The 21,802-nt window shown below is 46.0% G+C and overlaps 1 protein-coding gene across 2 annotated transcripts in view; it reads right to left on the bottom strand.

Annotated features, from left to right (window-relative positions):
* smyd4 (SET and MYND domain containing 4) overlaps positions 1 to 18,798 on the bottom strand; it is a 34,187-nt gene extending 15,389 nt beyond the window's left edge. For both annotated transcript variants that reach the window (XM_065023989.1, XM_065023990.1), the window contains exons 1-4: positions 18,500 to 18,798; positions 16,024 to 16,168; positions 2,748 to 2,837; positions 1 to 876 (exon numbers count right to left, since the gene is read on the bottom strand). The exon at positions 1 to 876 is cut by the window's left edge and continues 241 nt beyond it. In XM_065023989.1, coding sequence (XP_064880061.1) covers positions 1 to 876; positions 2,748 to 2,837; positions 16,024 to 16,168; positions 18,500 to 18,633 — 1,245 coding nt within the window. In that variant the 5' untranslated portion in view covers positions 18,634 to 18,798. The remainder of the gene's footprint in view (positions 877 to 2,747; positions 2,838 to 16,023; positions 16,169 to 18,499) is intronic.
* Between the last annotated feature and the right edge of the window lie 3,004 nt (positions 18,799 to 21,802).

The raw sequence follows: 21,802 nt of genomic DNA, 5'->3' as shown, positions 1-21,802 counted from the left end.
CAGGCTGGGGGCGTGGCCATTCAGGTGAGGCAGCAGGTGGTAAACGCTCAGGTAGGAATCACCATGGTAATAAGCAGAGGGGTCGTTGACCTCCGGCTCAGTTGATGTGGCGTCACTGGAGCCAGAATTCTTCATCTTTGGGCGGATCTTTTCTGTGATTGGCTTAGAACTGGAATTCTTGGAGCTAATCTTCTCTCTGATTAGTTTAGAATCGTTATCCACGTCTCTGATTGGTTCCCGTGCCCTCAGTACCTCCTTCACCCCCGCTTTTAACGCCACCCTCAGCGCCAGCTGTGACATCACTCCCGCAGTACTCAGCTCGGCTCCCATTGGACACTCCCAGCGATGATGCCACTCCCACGCGCCCCTCCGACACCCCTCTGAGCAGTAGCGGGCGTAGCTGCACCCCTCACATGGCACAGGGCTCACCGTCTCCCCCAAACACTGATGACAGTACCTCACCTCGGTCCCAAACACTCTTCCTGCTTCCTCCGTCTCCTCTCCTCTCCCTCCCCCCATCCCTGGTATTAGCACACAGCTGTAAGCCCTGTCCTCCAATATCTCCTCTCCGGCCGCGATGCCCTTGGTGGCCACCAGGTGTCGCCCTTTTTCAGGGCTGAAGCACACAGACAAACCAGGGGAGAGAGCACTCCCATTCTGCTGCTGGGAGTTTGGAGACTTTGGGTTGGGCTTTGTTGGGTTGGTCCTGCTACACACCCCGTCTGCCTGGTGCCCTGCCCCTTGCTTGGCGGTGGTCATCTCCTCTGTCCCGTTGGGGAAGTGGTTGAGGCACTGTGCCTGTCTGTCCTGTAGTTTGTGCTTCAGGTGACTTGGGTAGCCATGGTTCAGGGCTCGGTCGATGTCCTCGAGGCACTCCTGAGGAGAAGAAATACAAGTCAAACGATACAAAGATGGAACACACACACACACACACACACACACACACAAGAACGAGGGCACGTGAGCGTTCACACACACACACCTCAAAAAACAATATCTGAAATGGAAAGGTAAGCAGTGTAATAATGAAGATGATACAAACTAGTGAGAAGACTGGACGGAAGACAAACTAGTGAGAAGACTAGACGGAAGACAAACTAGTGAGAAGACTGGACGGAAGACAAACTAGTGAGAAGACTGGACGGAAGACAAACTAGTGAGAAGACTGGACGGAAGACAAACTAGTGAGAAGACTGGACGGAAGATATAAACTAGTGAGAAGACTGGACGGAAGATATAAACTAGTGAGAAGACTGGACGGAAGATATAAACTAGTGAGAAGACCGGACGGAAGACAAACTAGTGAGAAGACTGGACGGAAGACAAACTAGTGAGAAGACTGGACGGAAGATATAAACTAGTGAGAAGACTGGACGGAAGATATAAACTAGTGAGAAGACTGGACGGAAGATATAAACTAGTGAGAAGACCGGACGGAAGACAAACTAGTGAGAAGACTGGACGGAAGACAAACTAGTGAGAAGACTGGACGGAAGACAAACTAGTGAGAAGACTGGACGGAAGATATAAACTAGTGAGAAGACTGGACGGAAGACAAACTAGTGAGAAGACTGGACGGAAGATATAAACTAGTGAGAAGACTGGACGGAAGACAAACTAGTGAGAAGACTGGACGGAAGACAAACTAGTGAGAAGACTGGACGGAAGATATAAACTAGTGAGAATACTGGACGGAAGACAAACTAGTGAGAAGACTGGACAGAAGACAAACTAGTGAGAAGACTGGACGGAAGATATAAACTAGTGAGAAGACTGGACGGAAGACAAACTAGTGAGAAGACTGGACGGAAGATATAAACTAGTGAGAAGACTGGACGGAAGACAAACTAGTGAGAAGACTGGACGGAAGACAAACTAGTGAGAAGACTGGACGGAAGATATAAACTAGTGAGAATACTGGACGGAAGACAAACTAGTGAGAAGACTGGACAGAAGACAAACTAGTGAGAAGACTGGACGGAAGACAAACTAGTGAGAAGACTGGACGGAAGATATAAACTAGTGAGAATACTGGACGGAAGACAAACTAGTGAGAAGACTGGACAGAAGACAAACTAGTGAGAAGACTGGACGGAAGACAAACTAGTGAGAAGACTGGACGGAAGATATAAACTAGTGAGAAGACCGGACGGAAGACAAACTAGTGAGAAGACTGGACGGAAGACAAACTAGTGAGAAGACTGGACGGAAGATATAAACTAGTGAGAAGACTGGACGGAAGATATAAACTAGTGAGAAGACCGGACGGAAGACAGACTAGTGAGAAGACTGGACGGAAGATATAAACTAGTGAGAAGACTGGACGGAAGACAAACTAGTGAGAAGACTGGACGGAAGATATAAACTAGTGAGAAGACTGGACGGAAGACAAACTAGTGAGAAGACTGGACGGAAGATATAAACTAGTGAGAAGACTGGACGGAAGACAAACTAGTGAGAAGACTGGACGGAAGACAAACTAGTGAGAAGACTGGACGGAAGATATAAACTAGTGAGAATACTGGACGGAAGACAAACTAGTGAGAAGACTGGACAGAAGACAAACTAGTGAGAAGACTGGACGGAAGACAAACTAGTGAGAAGACTGGACGGAAGATATAAACTAGTGAGAAGACTGGACGGAAGATATAAACTAGTGAGAAGACCGGACGGAAGACAAATTAGTGAGAAGACTGGACATAAGACAAACTAATGAGAAGTACTGAGGTTCACCATGTTCCACTCACCCTGTAGCGCTGGAGGTGGAATAGCGCTGCAGAACGGTTGGCATAGCACAGAGAGAGCTGCTCCGAGCTCAGAGACGCATGACACACACCCTGCAGGAGAGAGGGGGGAGACAGGGAGGAGAGAGAGGGGGAGACAGGGAGGAGAGAGAGGGGGGGAGACAGGGAGGAGAGAGAGGGGGAGACAGGGAGGAGAGAGAGGGGGAGACAGGGAGGAGAGAGGGGGAGAGAGAGGGGGAGACAGGGAGGGGAGAGAGGGGGAGACAGGGAGGGGAGAGAGGGAGACAGGGGGAGAGAGGGGGAGACAGGGAGGAGAGAGAGGGGGAGACAGGAGGAGAGAGGGGGAGACAGGGAGGAGAGAGAGGGGGAGACAGGGAGGAGAGAGAGGGGGAGACAGGGAGGGAGAGAGGGGGAGACAGGGAGGAGAGAGAGGGGGAGACAGGGAGGAGAGAGAGGGGAGACAGGGAGGAGAGAGAGGGGGAGACAGGGAGGAGAGAGAGGGGGAGACAGGGAGGGGAGAGAGGGGGAGACAGGGAGGAGAGAGAGGGGGAGACAGGGAGGAGAGAGAGGGGGAGACAGGGAGGAGAGAGGGGGGAGACAGGGAGGAGAGAGAGGGGGAGACAGGGAGGAGAGAGAGGGGGAGACAGGGAGTGGAGAGAGGGGGAGACAGGGAGTGGAGAGACAGGGAGTGGAGAGAGAGGGGAGGAAAGAGAGACAGGGAGTGGAGAGAGAGGGGAGACAGGGAGTGGAGAGAGAGGGGAGACAGGGAGTGGAGAGAGAGGGGGAGACAGGGAGTGGAGAGAGAGGGGAGACAGGGAGTGGAGAGAGGGGGAGACAGGGAGTGGAGAGAGGGGGAGACAGGGAGTGGAGAGAGAGGGAGACAGGGAGTGGAGAGACAGGGAGTGGAGAGAGAGGGGGAGACAGGGAGTGGAGAGAGAGGGGGGAGACAGGGAGTGGAGAGAGAGGGGGAGACAGGGAGTGGAGAGAGAGAGGGGGAGACAGGGAGTGGAGAGAGAGGGGAGACAGGGGGTGGAGAGAGGGAGACAGGGAGTGGAGAGAGGGGGGAGACAGGGAGTGGAGAGAGAGGGAGACAGGGGGTGGAGAGAGGGGGAGACAGGGAGTGGAGAGAGGGGAGACAGGGAGTGGAGAGACAGGGAGTGGAGAGAGAGGGGGAGACAGGGAGTGGAGAGAGAGGGGGAGACAGGGAGTGGAGAGAGAGGGGAGACAGGGAGTGGAGAGAGAGAGTGGAGAGACAGGGAGTGGAGAGAGAGAGGGGAGACAGGGAGTGGAGAGACAGGGAGTGGAGAGAGGGGGAGACAGGGAGTGGAGAGAGGGGGAGACAGGGAGTGGAGAGAGAGGGGGAGACAGGGAGTGGAGAGAGAGGGAGACAGGGGGTGGAGAGAGGGGAGACAGGGAGTGGAGAGAGGGGGAGACAGGGAGTGGAGAGAGAGGGAGACAGGGGGTGGAGAGAGGGGGAGACAGGGAGTGGAGAGAGGGGGAGACAGGGAGTGGAGAGACAGGGAGTGGAGAGAGAGGAGACAGGGAGTGGAGAGAGAGGGGAGACAGGGAGTGGAGAGAGAGGGGGAGACAGGGAGTGGAGAGAGAGGGGGAGACAGGGAGTGGAGAGAGAGGGGGAGACAGGGAGTGGAGAGACACAGGGAGAGAGCATTATTTTTATTTTTTAAGGGGGATCAGTTCTAATATTGCAGATAGATCGTAGCTTCCATCAAAGTAATTGCCTGCATCATTTCCAGTCACCCATATATTATGGGGTAAATATAAAATATATATATATTACCCACAAAATATATATATATATACACACACTACCGTTCAAAGGTTTGGGGTCACCGTAAATGTCATTGCTTTTGAAAGAAAAGCACTTTTTTTGTCCAATAAAATAACAGAAATACTGTGTAGACATTCTTAATGTTGTAAATGACTATTGTAGCTGGAAATGGCAGATTTTTTAATGGAATATCTACATAGGAGTACAGAGGCCCATTATCAGCAACCATCACTCCTGTGTTCCACTGGAATATCTACATAGGAGTACAGAGGCCCATTATCAGCAACCATCACTCCTGTGTTCCAATGGCACGTTGTGTTAGCTAATCCAAGTTCATCAATTTAAAAGGCTAATTGATTAGAAAACCCTTTTGCAATTATGTTAGCACATCTGAAAATTGTTGTCCTGATTAAAGAAGCAATACAACTGGCCTTCTTTAGACTAGTTGAGTATCTGGAGCATCAGCATTTGTGGGTTCGAGTACTGGCTCAAAATGGCCAGAAACGAAGAACTTTCTTCTGAAACTCATGACTCGTCAGTCTATTCTTGCTCTGAGAAAATGAAGGCTATTCCATGTGAGAAATTGCCAAGAAACTGAAGATCTCGTACAACGCTGTGTACTACTCCCTTCACAGAACAGCGCAAACTGGCTCTAACCAGTTTCTAATAGAAAGAGGAGTGGGAGGCCCCGGTGCACAACTGAGTACATTAGAGTGAAACTGGTGTCTTGTGGGTACTATTTAATGAAGCTGCCAGTTGAGGACTTGTGAGGTGTCTGTTTCCAGCATCCCGGAGTCGCCTCTTCACTGTTGACGTTGAGAACAAAAACAAGGACATTTCTAAGTGACTCCAAACTTTTTTTATTTACATTGCACCCCCCTCCCCCTTTCACACCACGTCTCTGTTATCATCTATGCAGTCACTTTAATAACTCTACCTACATGTACATATTACCTCAACTAACTGTTTCCCCCCCACACTCTGTACCGGTACCCCCTGTATATAGCCTCCACATTGACTCTGTACCGGTACCCCCTGTATATAGCCTCCACATTGACTCTGTACCGTAATACCCTGTATATAGCCTCCACATTGACTCTGTACCGTAACACCCTGTATATAGCCTCCACATTGACTCTGTACCGGTACCCCCATGTATATAGCCTCCACACTGACTCTGTACCGGTTCCCCCTGTATATAGCCTCCACATTGACTCTGTACCGGTACCCCCTGTATATAGCCCCCACAAATTGACTCTGTACCGTAACACCCTGTATATAGCCTCCACATTGACTCTGTACCGGTACCCCCTGTATATAGCCTCCACATTGACTCTTTACCGTAATACCCTGTATATAACCTCCACATTGACTCTGTAACGGTACCCCCTGTATATAGCCTCCACATTGACTCTGTACCGTAACACCCTGTATATAGCCTCCACATTGACTCTGTACCGTAATACCCTGTATATAACCTCCACATTGACTCTGTACCGGTACCCCATGTATATAGCCTCCACATTGACTCTGTACCGTAACACCCTGTATATAGACTCCACATTGACTCTGTACCGGTACCCCCTGTATATAGCCTCCACATTGACTCTGTACCGGTACCCCCTGTATATAGCCTCCACATTGACTGTACCGTAATACCCTGTATATAACCTCCACTATGACTCTGTACCGGTACCCCCTGTATATAGCCCCCACAAATTGACTCTGTACCGTAACAGCCTGTATATAGCCTCCACATTGACTCTGTACCGGTACCCCCTGTATATAGCCTCCACATTGACTCTGTACCGTAATACCCTGTATATAACCTCCACATTGACTCTGTACCGGTACCCCCTGTATATAGCCTCCACATTGACTCTGTACCGTAACACCCTGTATATAGACTCCACATTGACTCTGTACCGTAATACCCTGTATATAACCTCCACATTGACTCTGTACCGGTACCCCCTGTATATAGCCTCCACATTGACTCTGTACCGTAACTCCCTGTATATAGACTCCACATTGACTCTGTACCGTAATACCCTGTATATAGCCTCCACATTGACTCTGTACTGTAATACCCTGTATATAGCCTCCACATTGACTCTGTACCGGTACCCCCTGTGTATAGCCTCCACATTGACTCTGTACCGTAATACCCTGTATATAGCCTCCACATTGACTCTGTACCGTAATACCCTGTATATAGCCTCCACATTGACTCTGTACCGGTACCCCCTGTATATAGCCTCCACATTGACTCTGTACCGTAATACTCTGTATATAGCCTCCACATTGACTCTGTACCGTAATACCCTGTATATAGCCTCCACATTGACTCTGTACCGTAACTCCCTGTTTATAGCCTCCACATTGACTCTGTACCGGTACCCCCTGTATATAGCCTCCACATTGACTCTGTACCGGTACCCCCTGTATATAGCCTCCACATTGACTCTGTACCGGTACCCCCTGTATATAGCCTCCACATTGACTCTGTACCGTAATACCCTGTATATAGCCTCCACCTTGACTCTGTACCGTAATACCCTGTATATAGCCTCCACATTGACTCTGTACCGTAATACCCTGTATATAGCCTCCACATTGACTCTGTACCGTAACTCCCTGTTTATAGCCTCCACATTGACTCTGTACCCCTCTGTATATAGCCCCACATGACTCTGTATATAGCCTCCACATTGACTCTGTACCGGTACCCCCTGTATATAGCCTCCACACTGACTCTGTACCGGTTCCCCCTGTATATAGCCTCCACATTGACTCTGTACCGGTACCCCCTGTATATAGCCCCCACAAATTGACTCTGTACCGTAACACCCTGTATATAGCCTCCACATTGACTCTGTACCGGTACCCCCTGTATATAGCCTCCACATTGACTCTTTACCGTAATACCCTGTATATAACCTCCACATTGACTCTGTAACGGTACCCCCTGTATATAGCCTCCACATTGACTCTGTACCGTAACACCCTGTATATAGCCTCCACATTGACTCTGTACCGTAATACCCTGTATATAACCTCCACATTGACTCTGTACCGGTACCCCCTGTATATAGCCTCCACATTGACTCTGTACCGGTACCCCCTGTATATAGCCTCCACATTGACTGTACCGTAATACCCTGTATATAACCTCCACATTGACTCTGTACCGGTACCCCCTGTATATAGCCTCCACACTGACTCTGTACCGGTTCCCCCTGTATATAGCCTCCACATTGACTCTGTACCGGTACCCCCTGTATATAGCCCCCACAAATTGACTCTGTACCGTAACACCCTGTATATAGCCTCCACATTGACTCTGTACCGGTACCCCCTGTATATAGCCTCCACATTGACTCTTTACCGTAATACCCTGTATATAACCTCCACATTGACTCTGTAACGGTACCCCCTGTATATAGCCTCCACATTGACTCTGTACCGTAACACCCTGTATATAGCCTCCACATTGACTCTGTACCGTAATACCCTGTATATAACCTCCACATTGACTCTGTACCGGTACCCCCTGTATATAGCCTCCACATTGACTCTGTACCGGTACCCCCTGTATATAGCCTCCACATTGACTGTACCGTAATACCCTGTATATAACCTCCACATTGACTCTGTACCGGTACCCCCTGTATATAGCCCCCACAAATTGACTCTGTACCGTAACAGCCTGTATATAGCCTCCACATTGACTCTGTACCGGTACCCCCTGTATATAGCCTCCACATTGACTCTGTACCGTAATACCCTGTTTATAACCTCCACATTGACTCTGTACCGGTACCCCCTGTATATAGCCTCCACATTGACTCTGTACCGTAACACCCTGTATATAGACTCCACATTGACTCTGTACCGTAATACCCTGTATATAACCTCCACATTGACTCTGTACCGGTACCCCCTGTATATAGCCTCCACATTGACTCTGTACCGTAACTCCCTGTATATAGACTCCACATTGACTCTGTACCGTAATACCCTGTATATAGCCTCCACATTGACTCTGTACCGGTACCCCATGTATATAGCCTCCACATTGACTCTGTACCGTAACACCCTGTATATAGACTCCACATTGACTCTGTACCGGTACCCCCTGTATATAGCCTCCACATTGACTCTGTACCGGTACCCCCTGTATATAGCCTCCACATTGACTGTACCGTAATACCCTGTATATAACCTCCACATTGACTCTGTACCGGTACCCCCTGTATATAGCCCCCACAAATTGACTCTGTACCGTAACAGCCTGTATATAGCCTCCACATTGACTCTGTACCGGTACCCCCTGTATATAGCCTCCACATTGACTCTGTACCGTAATACCCTGTATATAACCTCCACATTGACTCTGTACCGGTACCCCCTGTATATAGCCTCCACATTGACTCTGTACCGTAACACCCTGTATATAGACTCCACATTGACTCTGTACCGTACCCCTGTATATAGCCTCCACATTGACTCTGTACCGGTACCCCCTGTATATAGCCTCCACATTGACTGTACCGTAATACCCTGTATATAACCTCCACATTGACTCTGTACCGGTACCCCCTGTATATAGCCCCCACAAATTGACTCTGTACCGTAACAGCCTGTATATAGCCTCCACATTGACTCTGTACCGTACCCCCTGTATATAGCCTCCACATTGACTCTGTACCGTAATACCCTGTATATAACCTCCACATTGACTCTGTACCGTAACCCCCTGTATATAGCCTCCACATTGACTCTGTACCGTAACACCCTGTATATAGACTCCACATTGACTCTGTACCGTAATCCACCCTGTATATAGCCTCCACATTGACTCTGTACCGGTACCCCTGTATATAGCCTCCACATTGACTCTGTACCGTAACTCCCTGTATATAGCCTCCACATTGACTCTGTACCGTAATACCCTGTATATAGCCTCCACATTGACTCTGTATACCCCCTGTATATAGTCTCCACATTGACTCTGTACCCCCCTAACCCCTGTATATAGCCTCCACATTGACTCTGTACCGTAATACCCTGTATATAGCCTCCACATTGACTCTGTACCGTAATACCCTGTATATAGCCTCCACATTGACTCTGTACCGTAATACCCTGTATATAGCCTCCACATTGACTCTGTACCGTAACCCCTGTATATAGCCTCCACATTGACTCTGTACCGTAACTCCTGTATATAGCCTCCACATTGACTCTGTACCGTAATACCCTGTATATAGCCTCCACATTGACTCTGTACCGGTACCCCTGTATATAGCCTCCACATTGACTCTGTACCGTAATACCCTGTATATAGCCTCCACATTGACTCTGTACCGTAATACCCTGTATATAGCCTCCACATTGACTCTGTACCGTAATACCCTGTATATAGCCTCCACATTGACTCTGTACCGTAATACCCTGTATATAGCCTCCACATTGACTCTGTACCGTAATACCCTGTATATAGCCTCCACATTGACTCTGTACCGTAATACCATGTATATAGCCTCCACATTGACTCTGTACCGTAATACCCTGTATATAGCCTCCACCTTGACTCTGTACCGTAATACCCTGTATATAGCCTCCACATTGACTCTGTACCGTAATACCCTGTATATAGCCGCCACATTGACTCTGTACCGTAATACCCTGTATATAGCCTCCACATCGACTCTGTACTGTAATACCCTGTATATAGCCTCCACATTGACTCTGTACTGTAATACCCTGTATATAGCTTCCACATTGACTCTGTACCGGTACCCCCTGTATATAGCCTCCACATTGACTCTGTACCGTAACTCCCTGTATATAGCCTCCACATTGACTCTGTACCGTAATACCCTGTATATAGCCTCCACATTGACTCTGTACCGTAATACCCTGTATATAGCCTCCACATTGACTCTGTACCGGTACCCCTGTATATAGCCTCCACATTGACTCTGTACCGTAATACCCTGTATATAGCCTCCACATTGACTCTGTACCGTAATACCCTGTATATAGCCTCCACATTGACTCTGTACCGGTACCCCCTGTATATAGCCTCCACATTGACTCTGTACTGTAATACCCTGTATATAGCCTCCACATTGACTCTGTACCGTAATACCCTGTATATAGCCTCCACATTGACTCTGTACCGTAATACCCTGTATATAGCCTCCACATTGACTCTGTACTGTAATACCCTGTATATAGCCTCCACATTGACTCTGTACCGTAATACCCTGTATATAGCCTCCACATTGACTCTGTACCGTAATACCCTGTATATAGTCTCCACATTGACTCTGTACCGTAATACCCTGTATATAGCCTCCACATTGACTCTGTACCGTAATACCCTGTATATAGCCTCCACATTGACTCTGTACTGTAATACCCTGTATATAGCCTCCACATTGACTCTGTAGTGGTACCCCCTGTATATAGCCTCCACATTGACTCTGTACTGTAATACCCTGTATATAGCCTCCACATTGACTCTGTACTGTAATACCCTGTATATAGCCTCCACATTGACTCTGTACTGTAATACCCTGTATATAGCCTCCACATTGACTCTGTACTGTAATACCCTCTATATAGCCTCCACATTGACTCTGTACCGGTACCCCCTGTATATAGTCTCCACATTGACTCTGTACCGTAACACCCTGTATATAGCCTCCACATTGACTCTGTACTGTAATACCCTGTATATAGCCTCCACATTGACTCTGTACCGTAATACCCTGTATATAGTCTCCACATTGACTCTGTACCGTAATACCCTGTATATAGTCTCCACATTGACTCTGTACCGTAATACCCTGTATATAGCCTCCACATTGACTCTGTACCGTAATACCCTGTATATAGCCTCCACATTGACTCTGTACTGTAATACCCTGTATATAGCCTCCACATTGACTCTGTAGTGGTACCCCCTGTATATAGCCTCCACATTGACTCTGTACTGTAATACCCTGTATATAGCCTCCACATTGACTCTGTACTGTAATACCCTGTATATAGCCTCCACATTGACTCTGTACTGTAATACCCTGTATATAGCCTCCACATTGACTCTGTACTGTAATACCCTGTATATAGCCTCCACATTGACTCTGTACCGGTAGCCCCTGTATATAGTCTCCACATTGACTCTGTACCGTAACACCCTGTATATAGCCTCCACACTGACTCTGTACCGTAATACCCTGTATATAGCCTCCACATTGACTCTGTACCGTAATACCCTGTATATAGCCTCCACATTGACACTGTACCGGTACACCTGTATATAGTCTCTACATTGACTCTGTACCGTAATACCCTGTATATAGCCTCCACATTGACTCTGTACCGTAATACCCTGTATATAGTCTCCACATTGACTCTGTACCGTAATACCCTGTATATAGTCTCCACATTGACTCTGTACCGTAATACCCTGTATATAGCCTCCACATTGACTCTGTACCGTAATACCCTGTATATAGCCTCCACATTGACTCTGTACTGGTACCCCCTGTATATAGCCTCCACATTGACTCTGTACTGTAATACCCTGTATATAGCCTCCACATTGACTCTGTACCGTAATACCCTGTATATAGCCTCCACATTGACTCTGTACCGTAATACCCTGTATATAGCCTCCACATTGACTCTGTACCGTAACTCCCTGTTTATAGCCTCCACATTGACTCTGTACCGGTACCCCCTGTATATAGCCTCCACATTGACTCTGTACCGGTACCCCCTGTATATAGCCTCCACATTGACTCTGTACCGGTACCCCCTGTATATAGCCTCCACATTGACTCTGTACCGTAATACCCTGTATATAGCCTCCACCTTGACTCTGTACCGTAATACCCTGTATATAGCCTCCACATTGACTCTGTACCGTAATACCCTGTATATAGCCTCCACATTGACTCTGTACCGTAATACCCTGTATATAGCCTCCACCTTGACTCTGTACCGTAATACCCTGTATATAGCCTCCACATTGACTCTGTACCGTAATACCATGTATATAGCCTCCACATTGACTCTGTACCGTAATACCCTGTATATAGCCTCCACCTTGACTCTGTACCGTAATACCCTGTATATAGCCTCCACATTGACTCTGTACCGTAATACCCTGTATATAGCCGCCACATTGACTCTGTACCGTAATACCCTGTATATAGCCTCCACATCGACTCTGTACTGTAATACCCTGTATATAGCCTCCACATTGACTCTGTACTGTAATACCCTGTATATAGTCTCCACATTGACTCTGTACCGTAATACCCTGTATATAGCCTCCACATTGACTCTGTACCGGTACCCCCTGTATATAGCCTCCACATAGACTCTGTACCGTAACTCCCTGTATATAGCCTCCACATTGACTCTGTACCGTAATAACCTGTATATAGCCTCCACATTGACTCTGTACCGTAATACCCTGTATATAGCCTCCACATTGACTCTGTACCGGTACCCCTGTATATAGCCTCCACATTGACTCTGTACCGTAATACCCTGTATATAGCCTCCACATTGACTCTGTACCGTAATACCCTGTATATAGCCTCCACATTGACTCTGTACCGGTACCCCCTGTATATAGCCTCCACATTGACTCTGTACCGTAATACCCTGTATATAGCCTCCACATTGACTCTGTACCGTAATACCCTGTATATAGCCTCCACATTGACTCTGTACTGTAATACCCTGTATATAGCCTCCACATTGACTCTGTACTGTAATACCCTCTATATAGCCTCCACATTGACTCTGTACCGGTACCCCCTGTATATAGTCTCCACATTGACTCTGTACCGTAACACCCTGTATATAGCCTCCACATTGACTCTGTACTGTAATACCCTGTATATAGCCTCCACATTGACTCTGTACCGTAATACCCTGTATATAGTCTCCACATTGACTCTGTACCGTAATACCCTGTATATAGTCTCCACATTGACTCTGTACCGTAATACCCTGTATATAGCCTCCACATTGACTCTGTACCGTAACACCCTGTATATAGCCTCCACATTGACTCTGTACTGTAATACCCTGTATATAGCCTCCACATTGACTCTGTACTGGTACCCCCTGTATATAGCCTCCACATTGACTCTGTACTGTAATACCCTGTATATAGCCTCCACATTGACTCTGTACTGTAATACCCTGTATATAGCCTCCACATTGACTCTGTACTGTAATACCCTGTATATAGCCTCCACATTGACTCTGTACTGTAATACCCTGTATATAGCCTCCACATTGACTCTGTACCGGTAGCCCCTGTATATAGTCTCCACATTGACTCTGTACCGTAACACCCTGTATATAGCCTCCACATTGACACTGTACCGGTACACCTGTATATAGTCTCCACATTGACTCTGTACCGTAATACCCTGTATATAGCCTCCACATTGACTCTGTACCGTAATACCCTGTATATAGTCTCCACATTGACTCTGTACCGTAATACCCTGTATATAGTCTCCACATTGACTCTGTACCGTAATACCCTGTATATAGCCTCCACATTGACTCTGTACCGTAATACCCTGTATATAGCCTCCACATTGACTCTGTACCGTAATACCCTGTATATAGCCTCCACATTGACTCTGTACTGGTACCCCCTGTATATAGCCTCCACATTGACTCTGTACTGTAATACCCTGTATATAGCCTCCACATTGACTCTGTACTGTAATACCCTGTATATAGCCTCCACATTGACTCTGTACTGTAATACCCTGTATATAGCCTCCACATTGACTCTGTACCGTAATACCCTGTATATAGCCTCCACATTGACTCTGTACCGTAATACCCTGTATATAGCCTCCACATTGACTCTGTACCGTAATACCCTGTATATAGCCTCCACATTGACTCTGTACCGTAATACCCTGTGAGAAACACCCACCACCCATCTCCACATTGTTATTTTCCTGCTCTTTAATTATTTGTTTATTTTATTTCTTATTTTGTCCTTAACACTTTTCCCCCCTTAAAACTGTATTGTTGGTTAAGGGCTTGTAAGTCAGCATTTCACTTTGAGGTCTACACCTGTTGGTTAAGGGCTTGTAAGTCAGCATTTCACAGTAAGGTCTACACCTGTTGGTTAAGGGCTTGTAAGTCAGCATTTCACAGTAAGGTCTACACCTGTTGGTTAAGGGCTTGTAAGTAAGCATTTCACAGTAAGGTCTACACCTGTTGGTTAAGGGCTTGTAAGTCAGCATTTCACTGTAAGGTCTACACCTGTTGGTTAAGGGCTTGTAAGTCAGCATTTCACTTTGAGGTCTACACCTGTTGGTTAAGGGCTTGTAAGTCAGCATTTCACTTTGAGGTCTACACCTGTTGGTTAAGGGCTTGTAAGTCAGCATTTCACTTTGAGGTCTACACCTGTTGGTTAAGGGCTTGTAAGTAAGCATTTCACTTTGAGGTCTACACCTGTTGGTTAAGGGCTTGTAAGTCAGCATTTCACTTTGAGGTCTACACCTGTTGGTTAAGGGCTTGTACGTCAGCATTTCACTTTGAGGTCTACACCTGTTGGTTAAGGGCTTGTAAGTCAGCATTTCACTTTGAGGTCTACACCTGTTGGTTAAGGGCTTGTAAGTCAGCATTTCACAGTGAGGTCTACACCTGTTGGTTAAGGGTTTGTAAGTCAGCATTTCACAGTGAGGTCTACACCTGTTGTATTCGGTGCACGTGTCAATTCATAAACCATGTAAATCGGTACATCGGGGGGGAAAAGAGTGTCGATGAGAACACACACACACACCCGTGAGTAGTGCACGACAGCAGCAGTGTAGTCTCTGGTTGTAAAGATGTTACTGTCTCAGCCTCCAGTATTTATGCTGCAGTAGTTTATGTGTCAGGGTCAGTTTGTTATATCTGGAGTACTTCTCCTGTCCTATCCGGTGTCCTGTGTGAATTTAAGTATGCTCTCTCTAATTCTCTCTTTCTTTCTCTCTCTCGGAGGACCTGAGCCCTAGGACCATGCCTCAGGACTACCTGACATGATGACTCCTTGCTGTCCCCAGTCCACCTGGCCATGCTGCTGCTCCAGTTTCAACTGTTCTGCCTTATTATTATTCGACCATGCTGGTCATTTATGAACATTTGAACATCTTGGCCATGTTCTGTTATAATCTCCACCTGGCACAGTCAGAAGAGGACTGGCCACCCCACATAGCCTGGTTCCTCTCTAGGCTTCTTCCTAGGTTTTGGCCTTTCTAGGGAGTGTTTCCTAGCCACCGTGCTTCTACACCTGCATTGCTTGCTGTTTGGGGTTTTAGGCTGGGTTTCTGTACAGCACTTTGCGATATCAGCTGATGTACAAAGGGCTATATAAATACATTTGATTTGATTTGTTACCTGTGAGTAGTGCAGTGTAGTCTCTGATTGTAAAGATGTTACCTGTGAGTAGTGCAGGACAGCAGCAGTGTAGTCCCTGGTTTTAAAGCTGGAGTTGCCCTCCTTCCGGCATCTGGCAGCTCGCTCCAGGTCCTTCTGGACAGGATTGTCCTTGGAAATGCCCGACAGAAAGTCCACGTCCTCTTGGCTGAAAGACAGTCAATGAAAAAGGGTGTCGTTGGACCTCATGTTTTCCACGTGTTTGACACCAACAAACCCGTTCCATTATTATAAACCCCTCAGCAGCCTCCTTGTGTTGCTCCAGTAACAGTATAACCTTAGACCGTCCCCTCACCCATACCCGGGCACGAACCAGGGACCCTCTGCACACATCAACAACAGTCACCCACGAAGCATCGTTACCCATCGCTCCACAAAAGCCCTTGCAGAGCAAGGGGAACCACTACTTCAAGGTCTCAGAGCAAGTGACGTCAGTGATTGAAACGCTATTTAGCGCGAACCACCGCTAACTAAGCTAGCTGTTTCACATCCGTTACATCAGCACCACCGCTAACTGAGCTAGCCGTTTCACATCCGTTACATCAGCACCACCGCTAACTGAGCTAGCCGTTTCACATCCGTTACATCAGCACTACCGCTAACTAAGCTAGCCGTTTCACATCTGTTACATCAGCACCACCGCTAACTAAGCTAGCCGTTTCACATCCGTTACATCAGCACCACTGCTAACTAAGCTAGCCGTTTCACATCCGTTACATCAGCACCACTGCTAACTAAGCTAGCTGTTTCACATCCGTTACATCAGCACCACCGCTAACTAAGCTAGCTGTTTCACATCCGTTACACTACAGTAAGTGTACTTTTTTTTTGGGGGGGGGGGGGGGGAATTCTTTGTCACTGATTAAAGGGCCATATGTTTGAAAAGTCATATTGTGGTGACGCTAAACTAAAAACACAGCGACGGGATTGTAGTTCACGTGTGATAGTCCTGGGCAAAGTTCATGGCTGAACACTTAGGGAGAAGGGTCATAGCTAGAAGGGATCCAACAAACCATACAGTAAACCCTTTCCTAACTTTAACCTACTTCTCTTAACCTGTTGCGCAAGTTCTCCTAACTCGCTGCCTAAATTAATTCTCCTACCTCGCTGTCTAAATTAATTCTCCTAAACCTGCTGCCTGTGTTAATTCTCCTAACCTGCTGCCTGTGTTAATTCTCCTAACCTGCTGCCTGTGTTAATTCTCCTAAACCTGCTGCCTGTGTTAATTCTCCTAACCTGCTGCCTGTGTTAATTCTCCTAACCTGCTGCCTGTGTTAATTCTCCTAACCTGCTGCCTGTGTTAATTCTCCTAAACCTGCTGCCTGTGTTAATTCTCCTAAACCTGCTGCCTGTGTTAATTCTCCTAAACCTGCTGCCTGTGTTAATTCTCCTAAACCTGCTGCCTGTGTTAATTCTCCTAAACCAGCTGCCTAAGTTAATTCTCCTAACTCGCTGCCTGTGTTAATTCTCCTAAACCTGCTGCCTGTGTTAATTCTCCTAAACCTGCTGCCTGTGTTAATTCTCCTAAACCTGCTGCCTGTGTTAATTCTCCTAACCCTGCTGCCTGTGTTAATTATCCTAACCTGCTGCCTGTGTTAATTCTCCTAACCTGCTGCCTGTGTTAATTCTCCTAAACCTGCTGCCTGTGTTAATTCTCCTAAACCTGCTGCCTGTTTTAATTCTCCTAACCTGCTGCCTGTGTTAATTCTCCTAACCTGCTGCCTGTGTTAATTCTCCTAACCTGCTGCCTGTGTTAATTCTCCTAACCTGCTGCCTGTGTTAATTCTCCTAACCTGCTGCCTGTGTTAATTCTCCTAACCTGCTGCCTGTGTTAATTCTCCTAACCTGCTGCCTGTGTTAATTCTCCTAACCTGCTGCCTGTGTTAATTCTCCTAACCTGCTGCCTGTGTTAATTCTCCTAACCTGCTGCCTGTGTTAATTCTCCTAACCTGCTGCCTGTGTTAATTCTCCTAAACCTGCTGCCTGTGTTAATTCTCCTAAACCAGCTGCCTGTGTTAATTCTCCTAACCTGCTGCCTGTGTTAATTCTCCTAACCTGCTGCCTGTGTTAATTCTCCTAACCTGCTGCCTGTGTTAATTCTCCTAAACCTGCTGCCTGTGTTAATTCTCCTAAACCTGCTGCCTGTGTTAATTCTCCTAACCTGCTGCCTGTGTTAATTCTCCTAACCTGCTGCCTGTGTTAATTCTCCTAAACCTGCTGCCTGTGTTAATTCTCCTAACCGGCTGTGTTAATTCTCCTAACCGGCTGTGTTAATTCTCCTAACCGGCTGTGTAAATTATCCTAACCTGCTCCGTAATTTTTTGCAAACCTGCTGCGTAAATTACCCGAACCTTTCCCGAAACAAAAACAGGATTCCTTCAAGCCTTGGTCTGGAAGAAAGTAGAATGCCGCCTGGTGTTATTTTCCTAGCCAATGACATGCTGTAATCTAGAGAGACGTGCACTTATTGGCTACTCACATTACTTGAGACAGGCCAAAATCAAAGACTTCATCTATGTCCAACAGGGACGAGAAGCATTTCTTCTCATCAAGAGTGAGTCGGCTCCACTTCTGTTCAACATGCTTTTGCCACTCGACACACGGCAGGTCCATTATGTGAAACTAACGTTACACTGTAGTTGGAGAGAAACTCATGTCCGCTTCGGTGGTATTTTCAGAAACTGTGTATCCATTTTGGTTATACAGACTGCTAGATGTCAATGTAAATTGGTAGTTGAGGCTCAAAATCAGCGCGCAGTTTCTCTTCTAACGGCAGTCATCGAGAATCCGGAAGTCGCGATGTGATGACGTCACCGAAATTGAAAGGCCTCTCCTGGATTCTGCACACCGATGTTAACAAAATTAAGGAAGTTTCCTTTAAAATGATTCATAAATACTATCCTGCCAACCACTATATGAAGAAGTTTAAGGAAAACATCAACTCAAATTGCTCCTTTTGTAATGACCACCCAGAAACAGTTGTGCATCTTTTTTGGCATTGTATGCATGTAAGAAAACTGTGGCAAGACATCAGTAGGTTTATAATTGAACACATTTATGAAGATTTTACACTATTGTGGAGAGATGTACTGTTTGGATTCTTTACATACAATAGAAATAAGCGGAATCATTTTTATGTAATTAATTTCATTATTCTTTTGGCCAAATTTCATATACACAAATGTAAATTTACAAACAGAAAACCACATTTTCGTATCCTACAAAAAGAAATTGAACTGTATTTTAAGACGGTTAAATGCTCTACTAACAAAAAAGCTGTTAGAATTGTAAGTATATGCATGTCACTTAAGGTCCTTGTGTAATTGTAATGTGATATTGTAGCCCCGCCCCTAGCCCAGCCCCGCCCCTAGCTCGATTGTCCATTGTTTGTAATCTATGTATGCTTGTGTTCCCTCATGTGCTTTATGTATTGATTTGTTGTTAATAAAAATAAAAATAAAATTTAAAAAAAAAAAAATTAACAAAAAATAAATAAATAAAAAAAATAAAAAAATAAAAAGATTCTGCACAACGCGCCACGCACCGCAAGACCGGAAAATGAACTAAAGTTCCATGAAAATCTGTGACATTAACGGATCCGAATCGGTTTCCACTAGTTATCACAGCCACAGAGTTATATCATAACATTTCAGAAAACAGAAATGATATGTTTGGTCTTCATTTAAGGTTAGGATTAGTCATAAGGTTAGCAGTGTGGATAAGGGTAGGGTTAGTTTTTAAAATCACATTTTAAGAAGATACAATTTAGAAATAGGCAGGCATTATGACTTTGTGCCTGTGGTAACTACTGAAGACTCCAAATATTAATGGGAGACTTAATGTTGAACACTAAAGATATGATCGACATGTTCGAACTACGCATTACATTGCCTCAAGCGCAATTTCATATTCTGAGGTCTCTAACCCACAGATACTGGTTCAGACCATTCATGAGGTCTCTAACCCACAGATACTGGTTCAGACCATTCATGAGGTCTCTAACCCACAGATACTGGTTCAGACCATTCATGAGGTCTCTAACCCACAGATACTGGTTCAGACCATTCATGAGGTCTCTAACCCACAGATACTGGTTCAGACCATTCATGAGGTCTCTAACCCACAGATACTGGTTCAGACCATTCAGGAGGTCTATAAACACACAGATACTGGTTCAGACCATTCAGGAGGTCTATAAACACACAGATACTGGTTCAGACCATTCATGAGGTCTCTAACCCACAGATACTGGTTCAGACCATTCATGAGGTCTATAAAACACACAGATACTGGTTCAGACCATTCAGGAGGTCTATAAACACACAGATACTGGTTCAGACCATTCAGGAGGTCTATAAACACACAGATACTGGTTCAGACCATTCAGGAGGTCTATAAACACACAGATACTGGTTCAGACCATTCATGAGGTCTCTAACCCACAGATACTGGTTCAGACCAGTCATGAGGTCTCTAGTACACAGATACCGGTTCAGACCATTCATGAGGTCTCTAACACACAGATACTGGTTCAGACCATTCATGAGGTCTCTAGTACACAGATACTGGTTCAGACCATTCATGAGGTCTCTAGCACACAGATACTGGTTCAGACCATTCATGAGGTCTCTAGTACACAGATACTGGTTCAGACCATTCATGAGGTCTCTAGCACACAGATACTGGTTCAGACCATTCATGAGGTCTCTAGTACACAGATACTGGTTCAGACCATTCATGAGGTCTCTAGCACACAGATACCGGTTCAGACCATTCATGAGGTCTCTAGCACACAGATACTGGTTCAGACCATTCATGAGGTCTCTAGTACACAGATACTGGTTCAGACCATTCATGAGGTCTCTAGCACACAGATACTGGTTCAGACCATTCATGAGGTCTCTAGCACACAGATACCGGTTCAGACCATTCATGAGGTCTCTAGCACACAGATACTGGTTCAGACCATTCATGAGGTCTCTAGCACACAGATACCGGTTCAGACCATTCATGAGGTCTCTAGTACACAGATACTGGTTCAGACCATTCATGAGGTCTCTAGCACACAGATACCGGTTCAGACCATTCATGAGGTCTCTAGTACACAGATACCGGTTCAGACCATTCATGAGGTCTCTAGTACACAGATACCGGTTCAGACCATTCATGAGGTCTCTAGTACACAGATACTGGTTCAGACCATTCATGAGGTCTCTAGCACACAGATACTGGTTCAGACCAATCAGTGCTTTCAGGGTGTGTTCATTGTCATTGTCATAGGGACAACTGCAAATAATAATTCAATATACATTTAGGCCTAATTAAAAATACTACCGTGTTTGTTGATCAATTGATACATTTAAATAATAGTTACTGTAGTAGGCTTACTATAGTAACTATTATTTAAATGTATCAATTAATCAACAAACACGGTTTAGCCCGCGCATCTTTTAGGCCTAAACTCATTGCCTCATTGCTAAAATGTCTTCTTATGGTTGTACATTCCTTGGGATCTTCTCTTTCACTGTGCTCAGTTGGGTCTTCATTCCCCCCGACATTAATTCTCTATGCTGTAGGCCTGTTTTACATTCAGTAATTAGCAAGAGCAAGACTGATTATTTCCCCCTAATAGGCCATTAGGCATAGTATGAAACAATTATCAAAATTAATGTCCTATAGCTTTTGTAGCCTATAGCTTTTCCAGGGATTTTTTTTATGAGAAGAGGAATGGCCAATTTGGGAGAGGCTTATTGCTGAGGGGCTTGCGTACCCTATAGCCTGT

The sequence above is a fragment of the Oncorhynchus nerka genome, linkage group LG10, assembly GCF_034236695.1.
Source record: "Oncorhynchus nerka isolate Pitt River linkage group LG10, Oner_Uvic_2.0, whole genome shotgun sequence".
Classification (NCBI taxonomy): Eukaryota; Metazoa; Chordata; class Actinopteri; order Salmoniformes; family Salmonidae; genus Oncorhynchus; species Oncorhynchus nerka.
The sequence above is the reverse complement of the archived record's forward strand: the minus strand, read 5'-3'. Positions and strand labels throughout refer to the sequence as shown.